Source organism: Protopterus annectens, chromosome 9.part0 (assembly GCF_019279795.1).
Source record: "Protopterus annectens isolate FY-2018-M chromosome 9.part0, PAN1.0, whole genome shotgun sequence".
Taxonomy (NCBI): domain Eukaryota; kingdom Metazoa; phylum Chordata; order Ceratodontiformes; family Protopteridae; genus Protopterus; species Protopterus annectens.
Window position 1 is genome coordinate 787454030 of NC_056743.1, and position 20342 is coordinate 787474371.

Consider the following 20342-nt stretch of genomic DNA (forward strand, 5'->3'; position numbering starts at 1 on the left):
TGCTCATGTGGACTTTCCGTATAATTGTTTTTTCACAATATTTTGCTATTTGGTAACAGGAGGTGAAAGCAGCATTCTGTAAGTTGTTTATTTCTTCAGTTCTTAAACATTCTCAAAATACTTAAATTGTTAATGAGAAAAACAAGACCTGGAAGATGTTAAAAATATTTTCAGCAGATCTCATTTTGTTTGGCCAGTCAGGTTACTGGCATTATTCGTTTTTTTGAGCAACTCTTTTTTTTTTTTTTTTTTTTAATGGCAAGTGCTTTAAATATATACATTAAGGTTCATTGAAAGAGAAGGAAAATAAAGGCCAGAAGCAGTTTTACATGACATGCATGGCAAATATAGCACTGAACTGTAAATATATGATTACTGGGTAAGAAAAATAAAGGTACTCCCTTCTCTTTTTTACACTGAATTTTACTTTTGTCAAATAATTTATATATTTTGCTAATCCTATTTTGCAGCAACAATTCTGTAAACGTGAATGTACTTTTCAACGTACTCTCCAGTTGAAAACATTATGTGAACTTTTGCTGAATCCCAAATCACACTTGGTCTCATTTACAAAAGGACTGGCTGCATATTGTATGCCAGGCATACTGGAACATCCAGTTTAAAGCACCAACAGAAAGGAACAGAAGAATGCTTCTCATAGCTTACTGCATGGTTTTTGAAGAACAAGGGAAAGGGTTAAACACAATTCAAGTGGTAGTCTTGCTTTCTGACTGCAGATTTTTGACTAGCTGCATTATAAAGGAGATCAATCAGTCCAGTGTTTGCAGTCAATTTTCCCAAAAGCCACAATCTGATAAACAAAGTTTTTGCATACTTTAACATGGTTAGTTTTAATTATTATTATTACACAAATACTATCTAGTCCAGCTTTTAACTTTGTAAACTGAACAGTTTTTTTGTACATTGAGTCTCTTTAAAAGGCAATAAAAATCATCCATTGTGTGGAATGATGGGAAGGAAACAAAATATAATGAACAAAATAGGTACTGTTGCTGCGAACGACTGGGAGATGAACCATTGCAGCAGTAATAAAACCTGCCCATACTATAAAACTTGCTCCATTTTCATGTCCTTTGCACTGGAGATCAGGTGCTGGAATGCTGAGAATGGCTGGATTCTGCTTCCCTGAAAAATATACATCAAGTGTTTAAAAGGAAATTATAAAATTAGTCACTATACTTTGCGCACATACTTAACTGTATAATGATTAAGTTTCCATTGCCACAACTTGTTAAAAAATACTACCATATTTTACAGCTAAAATACTCAAACATTTGTCAATTTCACACACCTTCCAACTGTCCAGAATTTTAGTTGTAGTTTTCTTGCAAATCATTTAGTAATACAGTTACTAAATTATGACAGACAATTGACTTTCAGGTTTCATATCCCTTAGAAAATACATACTAATGCAAATCCTGTGATTCTATCAACTTTCTAAGTTGACAACAGTAGTGTTTAAAATCTGTCCTTGATTTTGAACCTTTGCCCCCCCCCCCCACACAATTACTTTTGACTTTGTCCAGAATTCTTGTGCTAATAGGTTGAGTGGTATAATGTTATAAGTCTTCACAGTGGCATTTTTTGAGAAATACCGGCATTTTTCAGTTATGACAAATTGCAAATTATATCTTTGTGATTGCCCCAAGACTAGCTTCACAAGCTGCAAAGATGAGCAGATTTATATGCTCACCTGCACAAAGCAGACTAGTTCCTGATGAATTTCAAATTTAATACAAAACTTTATAGTAGGAACAGTGGCAAAAATCTTCTGTGACCATCAAAGTATACAACAAAGGAATTTAGGCCAGGACTCGGGATGTACTAATTACACTTTACAAAATTTAACTACACAGTTAAAATTGTAACCCTAGAAGTCACCAAACAATCAGAAGCAACAGTTCTGCTTTATCATCCTTGCATCAAAATTAGCAATTTTAATTAAACCAATGTACTAAAAGACCAGGTATTCTAAGCTGTGTAAAACAGGAACTAATACAACTGGGTGATTTTACTACTTTTTACAATTTTAGCATTGCTAATTTATATGATCTTAATTAAATAGGTGATATTATAAATACAAATAGAAAACATGAACATAACATGTAGAGAAATAAAATTCTGCCATTGCTGAATGTCATATACCTGTCAACTATCCATTTTTGCTGCATATTCTTGCACAGTTTCTCCCAAAATTTTAGATTTTCTAGTATATCATTGAGCCTTGCAATCAGTTCATAATGCTAGATATTATAGTTTTTTTTATTTCATATTGTTCGGAAAATATGTGTTAATGTAAAACGTGTTGTTCTGTTAGCTTTTAAGTGAATTAGGGTAATATTTAAAACTGTCCATAACTTTGGTCCTTTGTCACCCATTATTTTTGGCTATGTTCAGAATTCTTGAGAAAAAAATGTGATGTATGGTTACACATTATATACAAGCTAAACAATAATCTAAACTAAATAGCAACTAGATAAATAAGCAGATGAAACATTTATTTTTTTGTTTCATTTAGTTTTGTTTGACACACATACAAAATAACAGAATGAGCAACAATCAAATATAAATAAGAATTTGTGACACTTTGTGTTTGAATATCATTGTATGAAAACACAGACACAGAAGTCAGAAAAAAAGCCAATATTGCTTTATTTGAGATATGATTTTGCTAAGAAACAAATGAAGTCTCTCTATTCTGCCAGTGGTTGATATGAATGGGGTGGGAAGAAGTTAATATCCTCCTGTGTTCCAGAATGCTGGACATCTCTCACAGTTTCCAAAATATATAACTTCAGATATTCTAGAAATTAACACTCATTTCCATTAACCAGACATGGTCTTGATGTAGTTCACATAATGTCCTCATGCCATTTTCCTTTTGGAAGACCTTGCACAGAGTTTAAAGAAATCATATGGTACATGTTATCAAGCTGCATCTTCTCCCCAGTAATTACTTTACTTGAGGTCACTATCAGACAGATTGTTAACCTGTTCTTAAGAATATCTTTGTAGGCCAATACACTCCCTTTAGATGAGTTAGTTCCCTATTAACTAGCATTTAACTGAAGAGCATCCCAAGTTCTGATTCAAAAACTTTGGTTTTGAACAATCACAAAATACAAGGAAATCACTTTCCTGCTCTAGACAGTCTCCCAAGCAAATCACATGAACTTGAAGATTGCAGTGACAATCTACTGTAAATAATGAAAGACTCTAAAGTCACCATAAAATGAAATTCATGCCACTGTATACTTGATAAGAAGTGTATGCTCACTACTAAATTATACTCTAACCCAAATCCTTAATAGCCAAGTCCATTTCCACTGTATTTCTAGATGTATGGGGCTGGTAGTCCAAAACAACTAAATTCCTCAACAGTTCTCCCAAATCTGTCAGAGTACCAGATCCCCTAACCATCAAGAACTTTCAAAGCATTCTGTTTTCTCTTCATTTGATACAAGAACATACCTGATGGTGCTTCAATCCATCCCTTCAAAATTAAATTCAGTTTGTATACTGGGAACATCTCAGATCTTGCCTTCTCCGAAAAAAATGTGACTAGTAAGTAAGCTCCCCCTCTTCACTAAATAATTAATAACCTTGAATCTTCAAAAAAAAAAAAAAAAACGTACACACCAAAACTGCTACTAGTAAAAAGTGTGTGTGTGTGAGATACCACTACCACATAAAAAGCAAAAAAGTAAAATACAAATTAAAAAAAAAAAATTAATAAAAAACTGATAAGGTTCAATGCTTTCATTTCATACAATATTGAAACTTAGAACTGTTTAACAAATGGCCTGTCACGTTTCAGTATGTAAACCAACCAATCATATGCTTGATTGCACTTAAAGTTGTACACAGAACAATTGTAAATTAACAATTTAATAACTTAATTGATAAAACCCACATTAAGTTGCATTAACTTAATCCCATTTCATGTAAGCATAAGTGATAGTAAAAGAATTTGTTAAAAATTATAAAATAAAATTAAAATAAATACCATACAAATGTGGACAAACATGAACAAAATACATTTATAACTTTATAGCTTTGCTGAGGTAAGTTTTAAAATGGGATGTAACTGATACATTTTCATTAAATCCTGTGGCAGTGGTAGCATTTCAATTTGAACTGCCAGCAACACTCTCTATATTCAAGTAATGTCTTCCAATCCGCACTCCTGGAGGTATATTAATTTGATCAATAATGCCAAATCTGAACTTTGTAAAACCTGCACATTTCACTGTGCTTAAACAGAGCATTCTTTGTATTTTTAGTGGATATGTCATAAATGTGCTGGTATACCCTTCTCTTAAAATTCCTCTCAGTTTCCCAATATAAAAACATGTGCAAGTGGAACAATGTGCAATGTATACTAAGGCTTTACTAAGACAGTTTCCTTCTTGCAAATGTAGCAAAACTCCTTGTTTGCCCCCAACTGTAACAGTCTCCCTTTCATAAATATATGGACAATATTGACAAAAAATGCACTTTTTTGTCCTTTTTGTTTTACCATCCCTTTTGGAGATGACCTTAGGTTAATTTTCAAGTATATTTTTAAATTTCTAGGATTTTGTATACATACTATCGGGGGGGGGGGGGGGGCTGTAGAGTTGATTTTCAAAATGTTCCAATTGTTTTCATTTATGTTTTTAATTATTCCAGAGCCTAATTTGCATTGAATTATACATGCACTCTCATAAGTACCACCTGAGTGGGGGTTATAGACAGATGTAGTTGTTTTAATGAACTTTTCACTTCCAAGAAGGTGTTTATATTGCGTACCTCATTTTTCTACCACCTCATGAGTAACCTCATTCATTTTTATGGGGTATCCGCTCTCCATAAACATCTCCTGGAGTATAAGTAGTTCATGTATAAAGTCTTCTCGATTGGAAATTATTGACCTTTGCTCAGACTTTTTTTTTTCACATTTAAAAGTGTGAAAGCTACTAAAATTTAAGTATGCATTACTGAAAGTCAGTTTTCTATTAATGTTGGACTGGAATCCTTTATGTACCTTAGCAATACAAGTGTCTATATAATTGATTTTCTCCTTGCCATATTGGTAAGTAAAGTAAAAAATATTGCATAACGATTACATTTTAAAATTAAATCCTTCATAACTTCTTCTGATCCATTATATAAAATAAAAATACCATCCAGGAATTGTAAATATAATTTACAAAATTTGTACTGGTCTAACTTGAAAATGCAATTCCGTTCCCAGTGGTTTAAAACTATGTTGGCATAAAATAGAGCTTAAGCAGTGCCCACTGCCACACCTCTGTTTGAAAATCTCCCCTTCTTAGCAGACAAAATTATTGTCTAAAATGAGTTCCATAAAATCCATTATTAAATAAAGGTCACTTGTCACTTTAATCTACATAGGAAGTCCTACAAGTCCTTTAAAAGGTGTGTGAATAGTGAATATACAGGCTTGAGCATGTGATCCCCAAAAACTGCTCAAAAATAAGTCTTTGAGCCCTGTGTGGCAAGTATAGGTCGGGGGTGAGTTAAACAAATCTTTATGTATTTTAGGGATACCAAATATTGTAGGAATTTTAGGTGATGTGTTAGTGAGAAAATGAAATAAATCAGGTGTCAAACCCTGTAAAAAATTATCTTTCAAATGAAGGTCTATTCTCATGTAAGCTATAGTCACCTAATTTCTAGAATCAATAGTGTAAGTGGAAGTAGTATTATTGTGCAAGATTGCAAACATCTTGCTGCAGTAGTCTGTTGTCAATTAGAGCCACACCACCACCTTTGTCGGGTTTAATGACCCTTACAGATTTATCATTGCTTAAAGTGTGCAAAGTCCTTTATTTGTATATTTTAATTCACAGTAAAATCCAATGAAATTGAGCACTTTCATGAGAGTATAACAAACACTTCAACAGAATCTGATGATGTAATACTCTCATGAAAGCACTCAATTTCATTGGATTTTACTGTGAATTAAGAGAGTTTTTGCTTTGCTGCTGGCTTGATACTTTTTACAGTTTTTACTGTTTTGTTATTGTTGCTGCTTGGTCTTTTACTTGTATGTAATATTAAACCACATTCTCCCTTTTTTTTTTTTTTTGGTTGGCAAATTTGTGGATATCTAATTCATATGCTTTCTCAAAAGCCGACACCAAAGAGTGCAGGGGTGGGATTAAAGGTACTTTTCTTTTTCCATCTTTGCTTTAAAGTCGCTTTGTCGACTATCTAAATTGTATGCAATAACCAAGTTCAATTTTCTCGTGTACAACTTTAATTGAATAAGGGCATCTACAACATCAAAATATTTTGTGGGAATAAATTTGAAATCTTTATGAAACAAGTAAAAATTAGTGGAGGAAATTTTCAAATGGATATAGTTAAATATTTTAAAACCCTTCTGTGTTAATATAATCCCTCCACCATCCATAGTAATCAGTGTATCGCTTGTCTGGTCAGGATAAAACAGATGACCATCTGTAGGTTCTGTTCAAGCAGCTTTATTATGTACAAACACAGCAGGATTGAGGCTTAATAACTAACTTAGATAAACTTGTAAAGAAACTAGTTAACACAATTATACATGCTCACACTCTGGCTGCACTCTCAAAATGGCACTGAAGCTAGCATGTGCTTGCTATTTATATACACATGCAGTCCTTGGAAACACTTCTTAAAGGTGCAACACACACACACATACTATTCTACAGTGTTTCTTCTTTCTTCCCCTCCTTTGTTGTTGGACATCCAGTATCCCCAGTTCCTTTGATGGTTGTAATTCTGAAACCACTGATGTTCTGTTTTTCCCCTCTTCTCTGCCAATCTCTGTAACCATCTGTGGGGAGGGAACTCCAAAGGGTCATCAAGACTGTCTAAACCAAGATCATTCCTTTCTATACTGACTTCATGAACATCCCCCCTCTAGTGATATGATGTTCAAGTGTGTGTACCCCTTTGTTATTGGTATAGTGGTGCAAATTATGTTTGTTGCTGTTAATTTTAATTACATACATAAGCCACACTGTCCCTATATTGGGCAAGGTCCATGTTAAACTGTCTCATCTTCCTCCTTTAAATTATTAATTTACAATTGCTCTGTGTAAAACATTAAGTGCAGTTAAGCATATAATTGCTTCATTTATATAAACATGAGAAGCTGCTTTGTTAAACAATCTGATGAAGTTTCAATATTATATGAAATTAAAACTCTCAACTTTATATATTTTTTTTATTAAAAATTTGTATTTTACTTTTTGTTGTTTCTGTGGTAGTGGTATTGCACACATGCCTTTCTTCTTGGTAACTTTGATTCTTCCATTTAGTAATGGTGAGCAAAAATCTCCAGCACCATCATCGTCCATGGCAATTTGCATTAAACTGTTCCATGACTGAACCATGTATTCTAGCAAAAAAAAAAATAAAGGATGGTCAGTAGGGAAGGGATGTCAACTATAATCAGGGGTGAATGTTGCAGGATTGGAGTTTCTGTACTTTCTTCTACCAATATCATAACTGTATTCTTAAATCAGCAACCTAGTGGTTTCCAAAACTATAACCATAGATTAGATTCTTCTGTCACAAAATATAACATTTATATTAGTTTTAAATAAATATTTAATATTTCATAGTAATAGGCATGTCATGATTCACCAGTCCTGTACAATGAGGGTGTACTTTTTTCATATATGCAACAGCTGGTGTTTTTTTTTTAACACCTTTACTAATTATCTCATGACATACAGTAGACAAACTTACAGTTATTTAAAATTAATCATACCATATCAACATGGTCCAATTTACAAATATTATCAATCACATACATTACTCTATACCATATGAACAATCCAACATTATATAACTTAATTCCTGCCTTCTCTTAAATCACATTCCTCCTACAAAACATGTTTCTATAAGTACTGTTTCCATAATTTCCATTTCTTTCTACGTACTTCACTCCTACCCTTTCCTAAAGATCCCACTTCCTGTTTTTTTTTTTTTCATTGTTACAATATTCACTACTTTAAGTATGGCTGATTTAGACTTTGATTTCCATTTTCTAGTAATTACTTTTTTGGCAGCCACCAGAATTAAACTTAACAAGGCCTTACTTTGTCTAGGCAATTCAAATCATGTATCCCAGCTCAAAAAATCATTTCCTTAGCTACATTCATTTGCTTTCTCAGCATTCCTGACAAAGTCCTCTGTAGAGATTTTTTAAAGTCTGACAACTCATAACACTCCAAAAATGTATGCTCCCAAGTACATCTTTCTTCCCCATTATACCTCTAACATTTGCCATCTACCTGAGGAAAAAGTCATTTGTGTATGCAGGGGTATAAAAAGTATCTATGCAAACACTTCCAGAAAATATCTCAAATCTTCTACATTTTGTTGCATATTTGACAGCCATACATATGTACTCCCATTATTTTTTGTGAAATGCTTATCTAATTTCTCTTCCAAATCTTTTCTGTCCTTCTCTGATTTATTCATATACTTATTGTGCAATAGTTTATATCCCATACTAAGTATCATTTTTAAAAGCAGCTTGCCTTCTATATTCAATTAAAAAGTTAACCAGTGCAGGTCTTTCATTTAGGATTCCCCTATCCCTTTCTCTTAGTCTACACTCTGATGTCAATCCCTGATAGGGAAGGCAGTCTCTAGCCTGCAATCTAAATGTCTTCTTGGCCTCTTCTCATTCTATTACCTTTCCTTCTCAGATTATTTGCTCCCAATACCTTGGTTCCTTTGTCATCTTCCTTCAGTAATTTCCAGACCCTCTTGCCTATTCTCTGTACACTAAATGCAGTCATCCCTATTGACAGAATCTCCTTTCTCTATTCCCATGTCGGCTTAATCCTTATCCCTCTAACATTGATGACAAGCAGGTGGGGTATTTCATTTAAATGCTTCAATACATAGAACAACATCAGGAAAGATAGCAGCATCATAAAACAAACTGGATAACAGACAGAACTTACATACATACATGTTTACATCTCAACAGCTTACTACAAAATGGCAGTCAGGCTCGCACGTACTTAGAATGAATACACTTGTACAAGCCCTTGGATAGCTTCTTAATGATACATATGCACACATTGATCTACATCCTCCCTCTTAAAAAAAGATTGCCCTTGGTAAAAGCAACAGAGTTAGACATGCATTATTCTAGACATTAGAAACAAGAGGGAGGATGTAGATCAATGTGTGCATATGTATCATTAAGAAGCTATCCAAGGGCTTGTACAAGTGTATAAATTCTAAGTACGTGCGAGCCTGACTGCCATTTTGTAGTAAGTTCATGTCCAATGCGAATGGATCTCATAACAAGCTGGACTGAATTTACCAACAGGGACAGTCTTTGATGAACTCGTATCAGGAACTTCAGGATTCATCACAGGAATGGGAATATTCTCTGGAGCTTCCTCTGGAATTGGAACACCGGACAACTCACTCTCTGAGGTAAAATTTCTTTCTCACAGGCTATGTGCTGTGATATAGGCTTGGACACCAGTCTCAAATGTTTCCAATTCCACCTAAACTCTGCTACTTGTGATTCCAATGTATGATCTTGGCTCTGGGCAAACACTTTTCATGACTCCAATCTGATCATAACCTTTGGACGTTTGCATTCTTATCACTTCTCCTTCTTGTAATGGATTGAGTGGTATGCTGGTCTTAACAGTAGGACATGTGCGTTAAATGGTTCAACAAATTGGTTTTTACTGACCTGTTGTTCTTGACACATGGAACCAATTGACTACTGATTGGTAATGCAGTTCTGGCTTGTCTCGACAGAAGTCTCTGGGCAGGTAAACCAAGATGTTTATCACGAGGAATGTTTGTGAGATTCAGGAAAACACTATTCGCATTTTGACACCTCTAGTAACTGTTTTGCACTTTGAACTGCACATTCTGCCAAATCACTTGACTGTGGATACTCTGGGCTACTCGTGACACGAATAAAGTCCCATTCTTCTGAAAATCTTTTGAACTGTTGGCTTGTAAACTGCATGCCACTGTTAGAAATAACTTTGTGCGGACTACCATGGACTGAAAAATGATGCTTCATCCTAGTGATGACAGTATTGGATGCTAGGTTGGAAAGTAGGTTAATCTCAAACGAATTAGAGTAAGTCTACTAACACGAAATAATGTTGACCATTCCACTCGAAAATGTCGGTGGCTACTATCGACTAAGGTAGTTCAGGAATCATGTTTTAGCTGAAGTGGTTCCTTCTGTTGATGTGGCTTTGTACTATTACACACAGAACAAGATAAAAGTACTCTGTCAAGGTCTTGTGACATAGAATGCCAAAATACTAGTCCTTTTGCTCTACTTTTGGTAGCGTTGGTTCTCGGGTGAGCACGATGGTAATGTACTCTTGTTGCAAGGACTTTGGAACAATTACTTTTGGACCTTTCATAATACCATTGTCAGACAAAATCTCATCTCTGTATGGAAAATAAGGTTGCACTTCTTGAGATAAACTAGATAGCTTTAATGGCCATCCTTGATTGATAAAGTGGTTAAGCCTTTGTAAAACTGGATCTGTGTCTTTGTGATCTCTTAGCTCATTAAGATGTGTGGAAGAAACATTTCTCACTTCCATGACTTCATAATTAAGGTTTTCACTCTCATGCTGTTCAGTGGTGATTCTGGGTGATCTGGATAAAGTATCAGCAAGATAAAGAAGTTTGACTTCCTTGCAGCCAAGAGTGAAATTATAATTTTGCAGTCAACATCATGCATTGCTATCTGGCTGGAGCTGAATACATAGGCTTTCTCAGATAGTGACTAGAGGTTGGTGGTCTGTTTTAATCTAGAGAGGTCTACCCATAAACATAATCGTGGAACTTCGAACAAACAATTGCCAAACGCTCTTTATCTGAGCATACTGCATCTCAGTTTGGGTAAGAGTTCTCGATGCATAGGCAACAGGTTGACCCTCTTCTAGAATGATTGCACCAAGACCAAATTTCTAAGCTTCATAGGAGACAGTAACTGATTTGTGAACAACATAGTATCTGCGAGTTTGTGGACTAGCAATTCTCTGTTTCAGTTAATCAAAAACTCTTTGGTGTTGCTCTAACCAAGACCAGGATACATCTTTATGTGTCAGCTCTCTAAGCAGTGCTGAAAGTTGGCTCAAATCTAGAATGAACTTGCCTAGATAGTTAACCATGCCAAGAAAATGATGCAGGGCTTGAACACTGTCTGGAGCTGGCATCTCAAAAATGGCTTTTGCTTTGAAGGTTCTGGTCATAGGCCTGAACTAGTAAATAAATGGCCAACATAAATAACCTCTTGTAACCTGAATTTGCATTTCTGTTGACTGAGCTTAAGATTCACTTGAGAAGCTATTTCTATAACTTTTCTGAAGTTTTTGTCATGCTCAGCTTCTCCATTACCTCCTACCAGTATGTCTACCATGAGAGCACAAGGATACCCTGAAAAAAATTGCTCCATTACATGTTGAAAGACTTCACTTGCAGAATTTATCCCAAATGGCATTCTCAGAAATCTGTACCTACCAAATGGAGTACTAAAAGTGGTGAGCAATGAAGATTTCTTGTCAAGCTGAATTTGCCAAAATGAATTATTTCCATCTAAGACAGAAAAAACACTGGCATTTGGCATCAGAGCTGAGACGACTGACTGTTCGCATTGGATGATGAGGTTTTAGTAGTATTTTGTTCAGATCTTGTGGATCAATACATATTCTGATGTCATCTGAGCTTTTCGTATGAGCTACCACCATGGAAGATACCTATTCAGTTGGTTCTGCAACTGGGCAAATCACACTTTGTCACATCATTTTATCTAGCTCAGCTTTGACTCCATTCTGCACAGCTATTGGAACTTTTCAAGCTGGACTGATAATTTGATTGACATCTGGATCTAACTTCATGGAGTACACAACTGGAAGCTTTCCTAGTTTGTCTTCGAAAAGATCAGTATAGGTAAAAAAAAATGTACTGGGCGAAATTAGAGTAGCAGTCTTTCAAGCTAACAAGATGGACTCCTTATTAAATGAAAGCAGCCCCATTTTCAAACGGTCTCTTTGCCCTAATAATGACTGGACGTGCCTCTTCACCACATAAAACAAATCATAACATCTCTAAACAGAGTAACATGAAAGCACTACCGAGCACACTTTGCCAGATCAAGCTTTTCACCGTGACACACACTAGCAAATGTTGCTGCTGACATAACATCGAACTTAGAACCTGTGTCAGTTTTAAGCTCTACAGGTTTTCCATTTATCCAAACAGTACAAAATGCTTCATTCTTTGCCCTTAAATCTACTGCATTAATTGCTTCATGAAGCACTGAAACACCACCAACATAAGGAGTAGGGTTGCAGCTTATTGATCAACTTGTTTCGTAATATGTTCCCTTTAAATAAAATAATGTAGGCTTTTGATTTACAAAACTTCTTGAAATGATTCCACTTACTGCATTTGTGGCATTGCTGACCAAAAGCTAAACATTTTTCCATTTTAGATTCATGACGTCCACCACATTTATGATTGCTGGCAATAAAACTAGATTGGGGCCCATGCTTTGAGTTTGCTGACTCACTCCTATGCTTTACTGAGACTGTGCAAACTCTGGAATTTGCTGTAAAGTTCTGGGGTTTACCAGTGGGTGCTGCAGGGGTTACAGTTGCTGCCATGTGCTTGGGCATGTTTCTTGTAGCCACATGCTGCATACTATCAACATGAGCTTTATCACTGTGGCTTCTAGAGCTATTCTTATTTGTAAGCATATGTGTGTGCTTTTCTGTGAGCTTGTATATCTGACAAATCTCAATGGCCTTATTCAAAGTTAAATCACTGTCACAAAGCAAAATCTTTCTCACAGCATCATCTTTAATACCACACACAAGTCTGTCTTCTAAACTCATCCATTAAATCACCAAATCTGCACATTTTAGCCTTATTCCTTTAGTCAGTTATATATGCTGCAAAAGTTTCACCAGGTTTTTGATTGTGTATAAAATGAGTGCCTTTCCATTGTAAGATTTTCTGGGGAGTTACACATTTCTCAATTTAATTTTAAGCACTCAGGGTCCACCCTTGATTCAGGTACAACAACATGACAGTTTTCCCCATCCTGCTTAGATAGCAGGTGCATACACAAATGAACATTCCCTTTCTATAGCTTTTGACCCAATTAAATTAAGTAGAATAAATGCCTTCATATGATCATCTTTATCAGAAAATACAGCCTGTATGAAAATGTCGTACTCTTGTTCAAACACTCTACAGTTCTCTGCAATATTACTGTCAAACACAAGTGCACTGGGTTTTCAAAATCAGTCTGCCATGCCCGCAAAGTATGCACAAACACAGTAAAAATATGGCCCTTGTAATTATGTACTAACAAACTGTTCCCACAGCACAACTTGGAATAACATTCAAACGTACAACATACTTTGCGAAATATGCTCTGTAATGGTTGTATTTTGTGAAATAATTTTCTGTAATAACCACAAAAACATGCAAACACTTTATACACTTCTGATAACTCGGATAGCTTTAATTAATACAAAAAAATAAGTGCTTAGCAAAAATGCATTTTGTCTCCTCATATTTTATTCATTTTATGCAATTTGGACTTTATTTCAAATATTTTCCATAGTAATTTGAATATTTTTATCAATCATTGCTGCAGCCTTCCTGTGTCCTGAAAGAGTGCTCTTCAAACTATCTGGAGATGTACAGAGCGGAGTATATTTTTCTGGCACTTCAGAGTTGTGTATTGGTAATTGTTGTTTGACTAATTTTATATCATTGCTGGCTGACTTCAGAGTTGTGCACGGTTATTTTTGCTTCACTGTATAGTTTTTTTCAGATCTCTGCTGAAGGTGTTTTTCCCCCCTTCCCTATTTCTCTGTGTCTTAAGTTGGTATAACTGGTTTTACATCCTGTGTGTTATCTGACCATCTCAAGGATTACTTGCATAAAATTAGACCCTCTTAGTAAAAAAAGTCTGCATATCTTTGCTGCAGCCTTCCTGTGTCCTGAAAGAGTGCTCTTCAAACTATCTGGAGATGTACAGAGATGAGTATATTTTTCTGGCACTTCAGAGTTGTGTACTGGTAACTGTTGTTTGACTAATTTTATATCATTGCTGGCTGACTTTAGAGTTGTGCACAGTTATTTTTGCTTCACTGTATAGATTTTCAGATCTCTGCTGAAGGTGTTGGTTTTCCCATATCCACCCACCCTATTCCTGTGTTGTTGTTTAAATTTGGAGGCTTCTGAAGTTGCCCGCCCCCACTGTAGATTTGATCTGGGACATTCCCCCCAGTCCCGTCTCTTTACCTCATTCTACCTAATAGACTCCTTCTGCATTGTTTTTAGTAATTTTTAATTTAATTACATTTTTTAAACTGTTTGGTCTAACATTGCTACATACTCAAGTGTGCTAGCTTGCACTGCATTTGAATTGTTTTGACTGCTGTTTTAGCTACTTTTCTGTATATATATATATATATATATATATATATATATATATATATATAAAAATACCTTTCCTGTAACTAGTGTAGTCCAGATTCAGATTTGCTGTATCCAGGACTATATGTAAGCTTCTGAGCCCCCCCAAGCTTTCTGTGTTGGAGGGAAGTCTTCTAGCTTATCAGTGGGAGTGGTAAGCACTAGGTAACCTATCTACCACATAAGGAGTGGTTCTGGTCCACAAATTGTAGTTATTGGCCGTTTGGGCAGTTTTTCCATCTCTCTCAACTTTCTGATTTAAAAGCCCACATTTGCACTTGTTTCCCCCCTTTCCTGTAACTAGTTTAGTCCAGATACAGATTTTTACTTTTAGCACTTGAATTTGCTTATTCGTGATCAGCACTTGTTTAGAAATTGTAAGCACTAAATAACCTACTAATTACTGCAGCACTCAATCTTCCTCATTACCTAGAGGAAAACAGTTATGGTACTTACTTTCCTCACTTGCTTAGAGAAAAACAGCTCTTGTACTCACTTTCCTCACTTATCTAGAGGAAAATAGTTTTTTTTTTATTCAGGCATGTCCAAGGGTCAGCTCCCAGTGTTCTCTCCTGTCTATCTGATGAATCTGGGCATCTTGGGGCAATGTAGAAATTGCCTCATGTACACAGACAACCCTCTCCTCCTACCACCCAACACTACAACCTGTGAGAGATGCACTTATCTAGCCAAACTGGAGGTAAAGCTCTCTCCAATCAAGACTGAACTTGACAGTCAAGAGGAGAAGGTAAACACTTGCACCACACCACACTCATCACATAGTCTCACTAAATCTACACCACCAAAATCCACACATAGAAACACAAAAACATTCACGGAGGCTCTCAATAATAATCTGCTCAAGCAACAGAGACCTCCAAAGCGGAAATGCAAGCAACCTCCACCCCCCCAACACAACCCAAATGACACACAGCCCGCAGACTCAGTGTGCCACTCAACCACAGCCAATAAGGCAAAACAACGTACCCAACACACTAGTCATAGGCGACTCTATAGTCAGGATTACTGATGTCCCACTCACCAGACTAAACAAGGAGAAGGTTACTGTCAGCTGCCTGTCAGGTTCCAGGATTCACCACATAACCCACGCACTCAGGTCACTCCACAGCAAGTACAAATATGACTCTGTCATTGTCCATGTTGGTGTGAACGACCGGAGACATACCTCCCTGGACTACATGAAAAGAGACATGGAAGAGCTCTCTGATCTTGTTGCCCAGGCAGGTATGACCCTAGCCCTGAATAGCATTCTGCCATCACCCAGAATGATGCCGCAGTACAAGGAGAAAATGATTGACTTCAACAATTGGCTAAGCCTCTGGTGCCATTCTAAAGGGATCCAATATCAGTCTGCCATGGATGACATGGTCGATAGACCACGATGCTTTGCAGAGATGGCCTGCACCTGTCACCCCTGGGATTCTGGATACTGGCTAAGGTTCTTGCTGCCCCTATAGTGCCCTTTTTTGGCAAGGTTCAAATGACAAATTCACCACCATAACAGCAACAGGCAAGCAAAAACTGAGGGTGATGCTACTCAATGCTAGAAGTCTAAATCTCAAAATGCACTCACTCGAGGCACTCCTTAAAATGGAGAACATCGATATCTGTGCAGTGACTGAGACCTGGTTCAAGGCTCCAGACAGCACCCCTGCACTACCAGGCTTTTCGGCCATGTAACCTGGACTGGAACACCAAAGGCGGAGGTGTGTCCATATTCATTAAGGATATCCACGCCTCCAGACTAGTTGCTCAGCATAATGCAGCCGAGGTTATCCAAGTGCAACTAACTCTGGGCAAAACTGCAATCCAAATTGTAGCTTGCTACAGATCACCCGCCATTCCCCAGGATTCCCACTCCTCTTTTCTTGATGTACTGGAAAATATTAGGGTTCAACCAAACACCCTAATAATGGGCGATTTCAACTACTCCATTAACTGGAAAAACTACTCATGTACCAACTCCTTCCCTCAATGCTTTCTGGAATTCATAAACTCCATTGCCTTGGATCAACTTATCCACACCCCCACCAGGGGCAACAATATCCTAGATCTAGTCATTACCAATATGAGTGACCGGTGTTCCACACCTGAAGTCAATGCCTCATTGGTCCGATCTGACCATAAGCTAATTACCCTAGATATTCACATCCTGCCTCCACCCCTCATTAAGGAAACCATGGTAAAAAATTTCTCTAACGCCAACTTCATACTTCTTAAGACAGAAGTGGTGAACTTCATGATACCTATGAAGATGGACAATACAGTTACGACTATTGAATCCTACACAATTGCACTTTATAAGCACTTACATGAGTGCATGGATCGTGCTATCCCAAACGGAACCAAGACGATATCCTCCAAAAAAAGGAAGCCAATCTGGTGGTCCCCTGCCATAAACAAACTGTACAACAGAAGGAAGAAACTCTTGAAAAGAGAGTAAAATCCCACAAGTGGAGGAGCTCCCTGGTCAGCCTCAGCAAGAAGCTGCGATCCCTGATAAAATCCTCCAAAGCTAGTTATGAAAACAAAATCACCACTGATTCTAAAGACAACCACAAAGCATTCTATAGCTATGTCAAGAATCTCAATGGCAATGCTCAGATCTGCTCTGAGTTACAGCACAATGGCACTAAATATACAGACCCAAATGATATTGCCAACATCCTGGCAGATAGGTTCAGTGCTAACTTTACTCCCCTCTCACCCCCTAAAGAGTCCCATCTCTATACCGGAAGAATGCAAAGTTCCTGTAATCATGGCTGCACAGGTAAAAACCACACTCTCCAAAGCCAAGAACACAGCATCCATGGGACCAGACAACATCCCAGGCTACATTCTACATGAACTACAGAACGAACTGGCACTCCACCTAAGTAGCATGTTCAATCATAGCCTCACCTCAGGCTTTGTGCCTGCTGAATGGCGCACAGCAACGGTTATCCCACTCCACAAGGGGGAAGTCACCAAGGACCCCAGGAACTACCGCCCCACTAGCCTGGTCTGCAAGGCCATGGAATGTATCATCATGGAACTTATAAACAAACACATTGGTAATTTCCAAACTCTGGATCCCACCCAGTTCGGGTTTGTAAAAGGCAGATCATGTCTCCTAAACCTGATAGACTTCTTTGAAGCAGTCACCAAAGCCGTAGACAAGGGTAAAGTGGTTCACACAGCCTATCTAGATCTTGCCAAGGCTTTTGACACCACCCCCCCCACTCTGGAATTATAGATAAACTCACTAAACTAGGAATAAATCCCTATGTCACAAGATGGGTTGCCAAATGGCTCACTGACAGAACCCACAATGTGAAAGTAGCAGACTCCAAATCCGACTTCAGACCAGTGACAAGTGGAGCACCACAGGGTTCAGTCCTGGGTCCTCTCCTGTTTGGTATCTACTGAAGTACAGGCTAACACAGAAGGTCTTTGGCTAATGAAGTTCGCAGATGACTGCAAACTAGGAGCCATAATCGAAACTCCTAACGATGTGGACATCCTACAAAAGAGCCTCACTGAGACAGATGCCTGGTGTCAAAACCATGGCCTCAAGCTCAATGCCAAAAAGTGCACTGTCATCCCCTTTGGTAAAAACTCTGTACCCATGAACTACAACATAGGCGGTAGTATACTTGACACTGAAAGTGTGATAAGAGACCTTGGGACACAGGTGGACAGTAGTCTCTCCTTTGATAATCATATCGCCACAGTAGTCAGGAAATCCTTCTACGTGGCACACCTCATCACAAAAGGTTTCTCATCCAGAAAAAAAAAGTCATTGTTCCCCTCTACTCATCACTCATTAGACCCATTATAGAGTACATTGCCCCTTTTGGTATGTACCTCACAAGACATCTACAACAACTGGAAAGGCCGCAGAAATACCTCAGAAAGAGGATTACTAGCCTCAAACAGATGCCCTACGCAGACAGTCTCAAAAAACTCCAGCTTTACTCCATCGCATATCACCTACTCAGAGGTGATCTCAACCTAACATACAAAGCTATGTCAATCCCAGAGCTGTTGGACATGCTCCACTTAAAGAAATCCCAATCTCTCCGAGCTACACACTCTAGGGACCTAAACCTTGTCACCACAATAAACAGAACATGCCGGAGAGATAGATTCCTGTCCCAGAAACTTCCCACACTCTGGAATAAACTACTTATCTATATCAAACAAAGCTCCTCATTAACACTCTTCAAGAAAAACCTTGATGATTGGATGGGAAATAGGAAATTCACCCTGGGGATCACCTCTGTGGCTCTGCTCGACAGTGGCACAGGAAAATAATTTTCTTGGGTGTCAAAAGCCAGGGTACCTTTTTGGCTGGGCTTGTATAGGCCCCAGGACTGATAGCTTAGTACCTACCTATGAACCAACATTGGACATATTGGTCTATTCAAATATCATTTAGAGAGTTCTGTATGCCTCGTTTCATATTTTGTGAATAAGAAAATGTTTTGAGCAAGTTTTGACATCCAGAATTTGTTTCTGACCTGTTTTGCGAATTATGCATGCAGTAGGGATGCTTCATTCCTTTATATTCCTCCTATGCCAACCGGGTGCCTCTCGGATTTAAGTGGAAGAAACTGGAACTCTTTTGGCAACAGTTCATTTTGGCCATGCTTCCTTTAACATCATGTCCCTTTAGACGTTTCATCTGACACCATGTCGCTCGTCCCTCTTTAACACAGATGACAAGCAGATGGAGTATTTTGTTTAAATGCTTTAATACATAGAAACACATCAGGATGGAAAGCAGCATCATAAAATATAAATGAACTGGATAACAGACAGACCTTATATACATACATGCTTACATCTCAAAAGCTTACTACAAAATGGTAGTCAGGCTTGCACATGCTCAGTATTTATACACTTGTGTAAGCCCTTGGACAGCTTTCAAAGATACATACATACACATTGATCTACAGTATACTTTCTACTACTTAATCAATTATTATAATACTCTGTATGACTGTTATTCTACTTAAGGATCTACGTACAAAATCCCACTTTTTTCTTATTTCTTGAATTACCTCCCTGCTTTATCATCATCCATTTCAAATGTGACTTCTAGCTTTCTGCTTGAGTTATGTATAACAGCCTTAGTTGTGTAGCACTAAAATATCCCTTCAAATCAGGTAAACATAAACCTCCTTATTCAACTTGAAGGATCAACGTATCCCTCGACTCTTGCCCTCTTCCCCTCTCAGATAAAATCCTTTAACTCTATTAATTGCTATCTCCTCTGATTGATAAAAATATGCCTGACCTTTGCAAAAAAACAAAAGGATTAAAAACATTTTTACTGGTTGTATCTCCCTATCCATAGCCATAGGAAGGAGTTTCCAGTTTCTCAGTTTTTGTATTATCCTTTTAGTCTCTTTCACATATCCTTAGCTGTCATAACAGAATCCTTTTTTAATACATACACCCAAATACCCATATTTATGGGGATATAATTAAATTAAGTATTACTGAACTAATTCATGTGTGAGTACATAGTTACAGCTATAGCGTTTGTTTTAACTTTATTTTATACCCTGAAACAGAAAAAAAATGGAACCGTTTCAGAATGTTCCATAACACTGAGATGTCATTTTCTGGTTCCAGCAGGTACAAAATAATATTACTTGCAAATAAAGCCAACTTTTCTTGAACACCATAACAATTATCTGCATGAATTTCTGAGTCTCTTATTTTTTCTTGCCAATAGTTTTAAATATAATGCAGATAAAGGGGAAAAAGGACAACCCTGCCTGGTTCCTCTTTGCATACACAACTTA

At 37.2% G+C, this 20342-nt stretch overlaps 1 protein-coding gene across 3 annotated transcripts in view; it reads right to left on the bottom strand.

Moving 5' to 3' along the window:
- Nucleotides 1-229: 229 nt before the first annotated feature.
- The window catches only part of LOC122811527 (transmembrane gamma-carboxyglutamic acid protein 2-like), a 1149160-nt gene continuing 1129047 nt past the window's right edge, over nt 230-20342 (bottom strand). For all 3 annotated transcript variants that reach the window (XM_044083417.1, XM_044083418.1, XM_044083419.1), the window contains exon 7: nt 230-1146. In XM_044083417.1, the coding sequence (XP_043939352.1) occupies nt 1107-1146 (40 nt within the window). In that variant the 3' untranslated portion in view covers nt 230-1106. The remainder of the gene's footprint in view (nt 1147-20342) is intronic.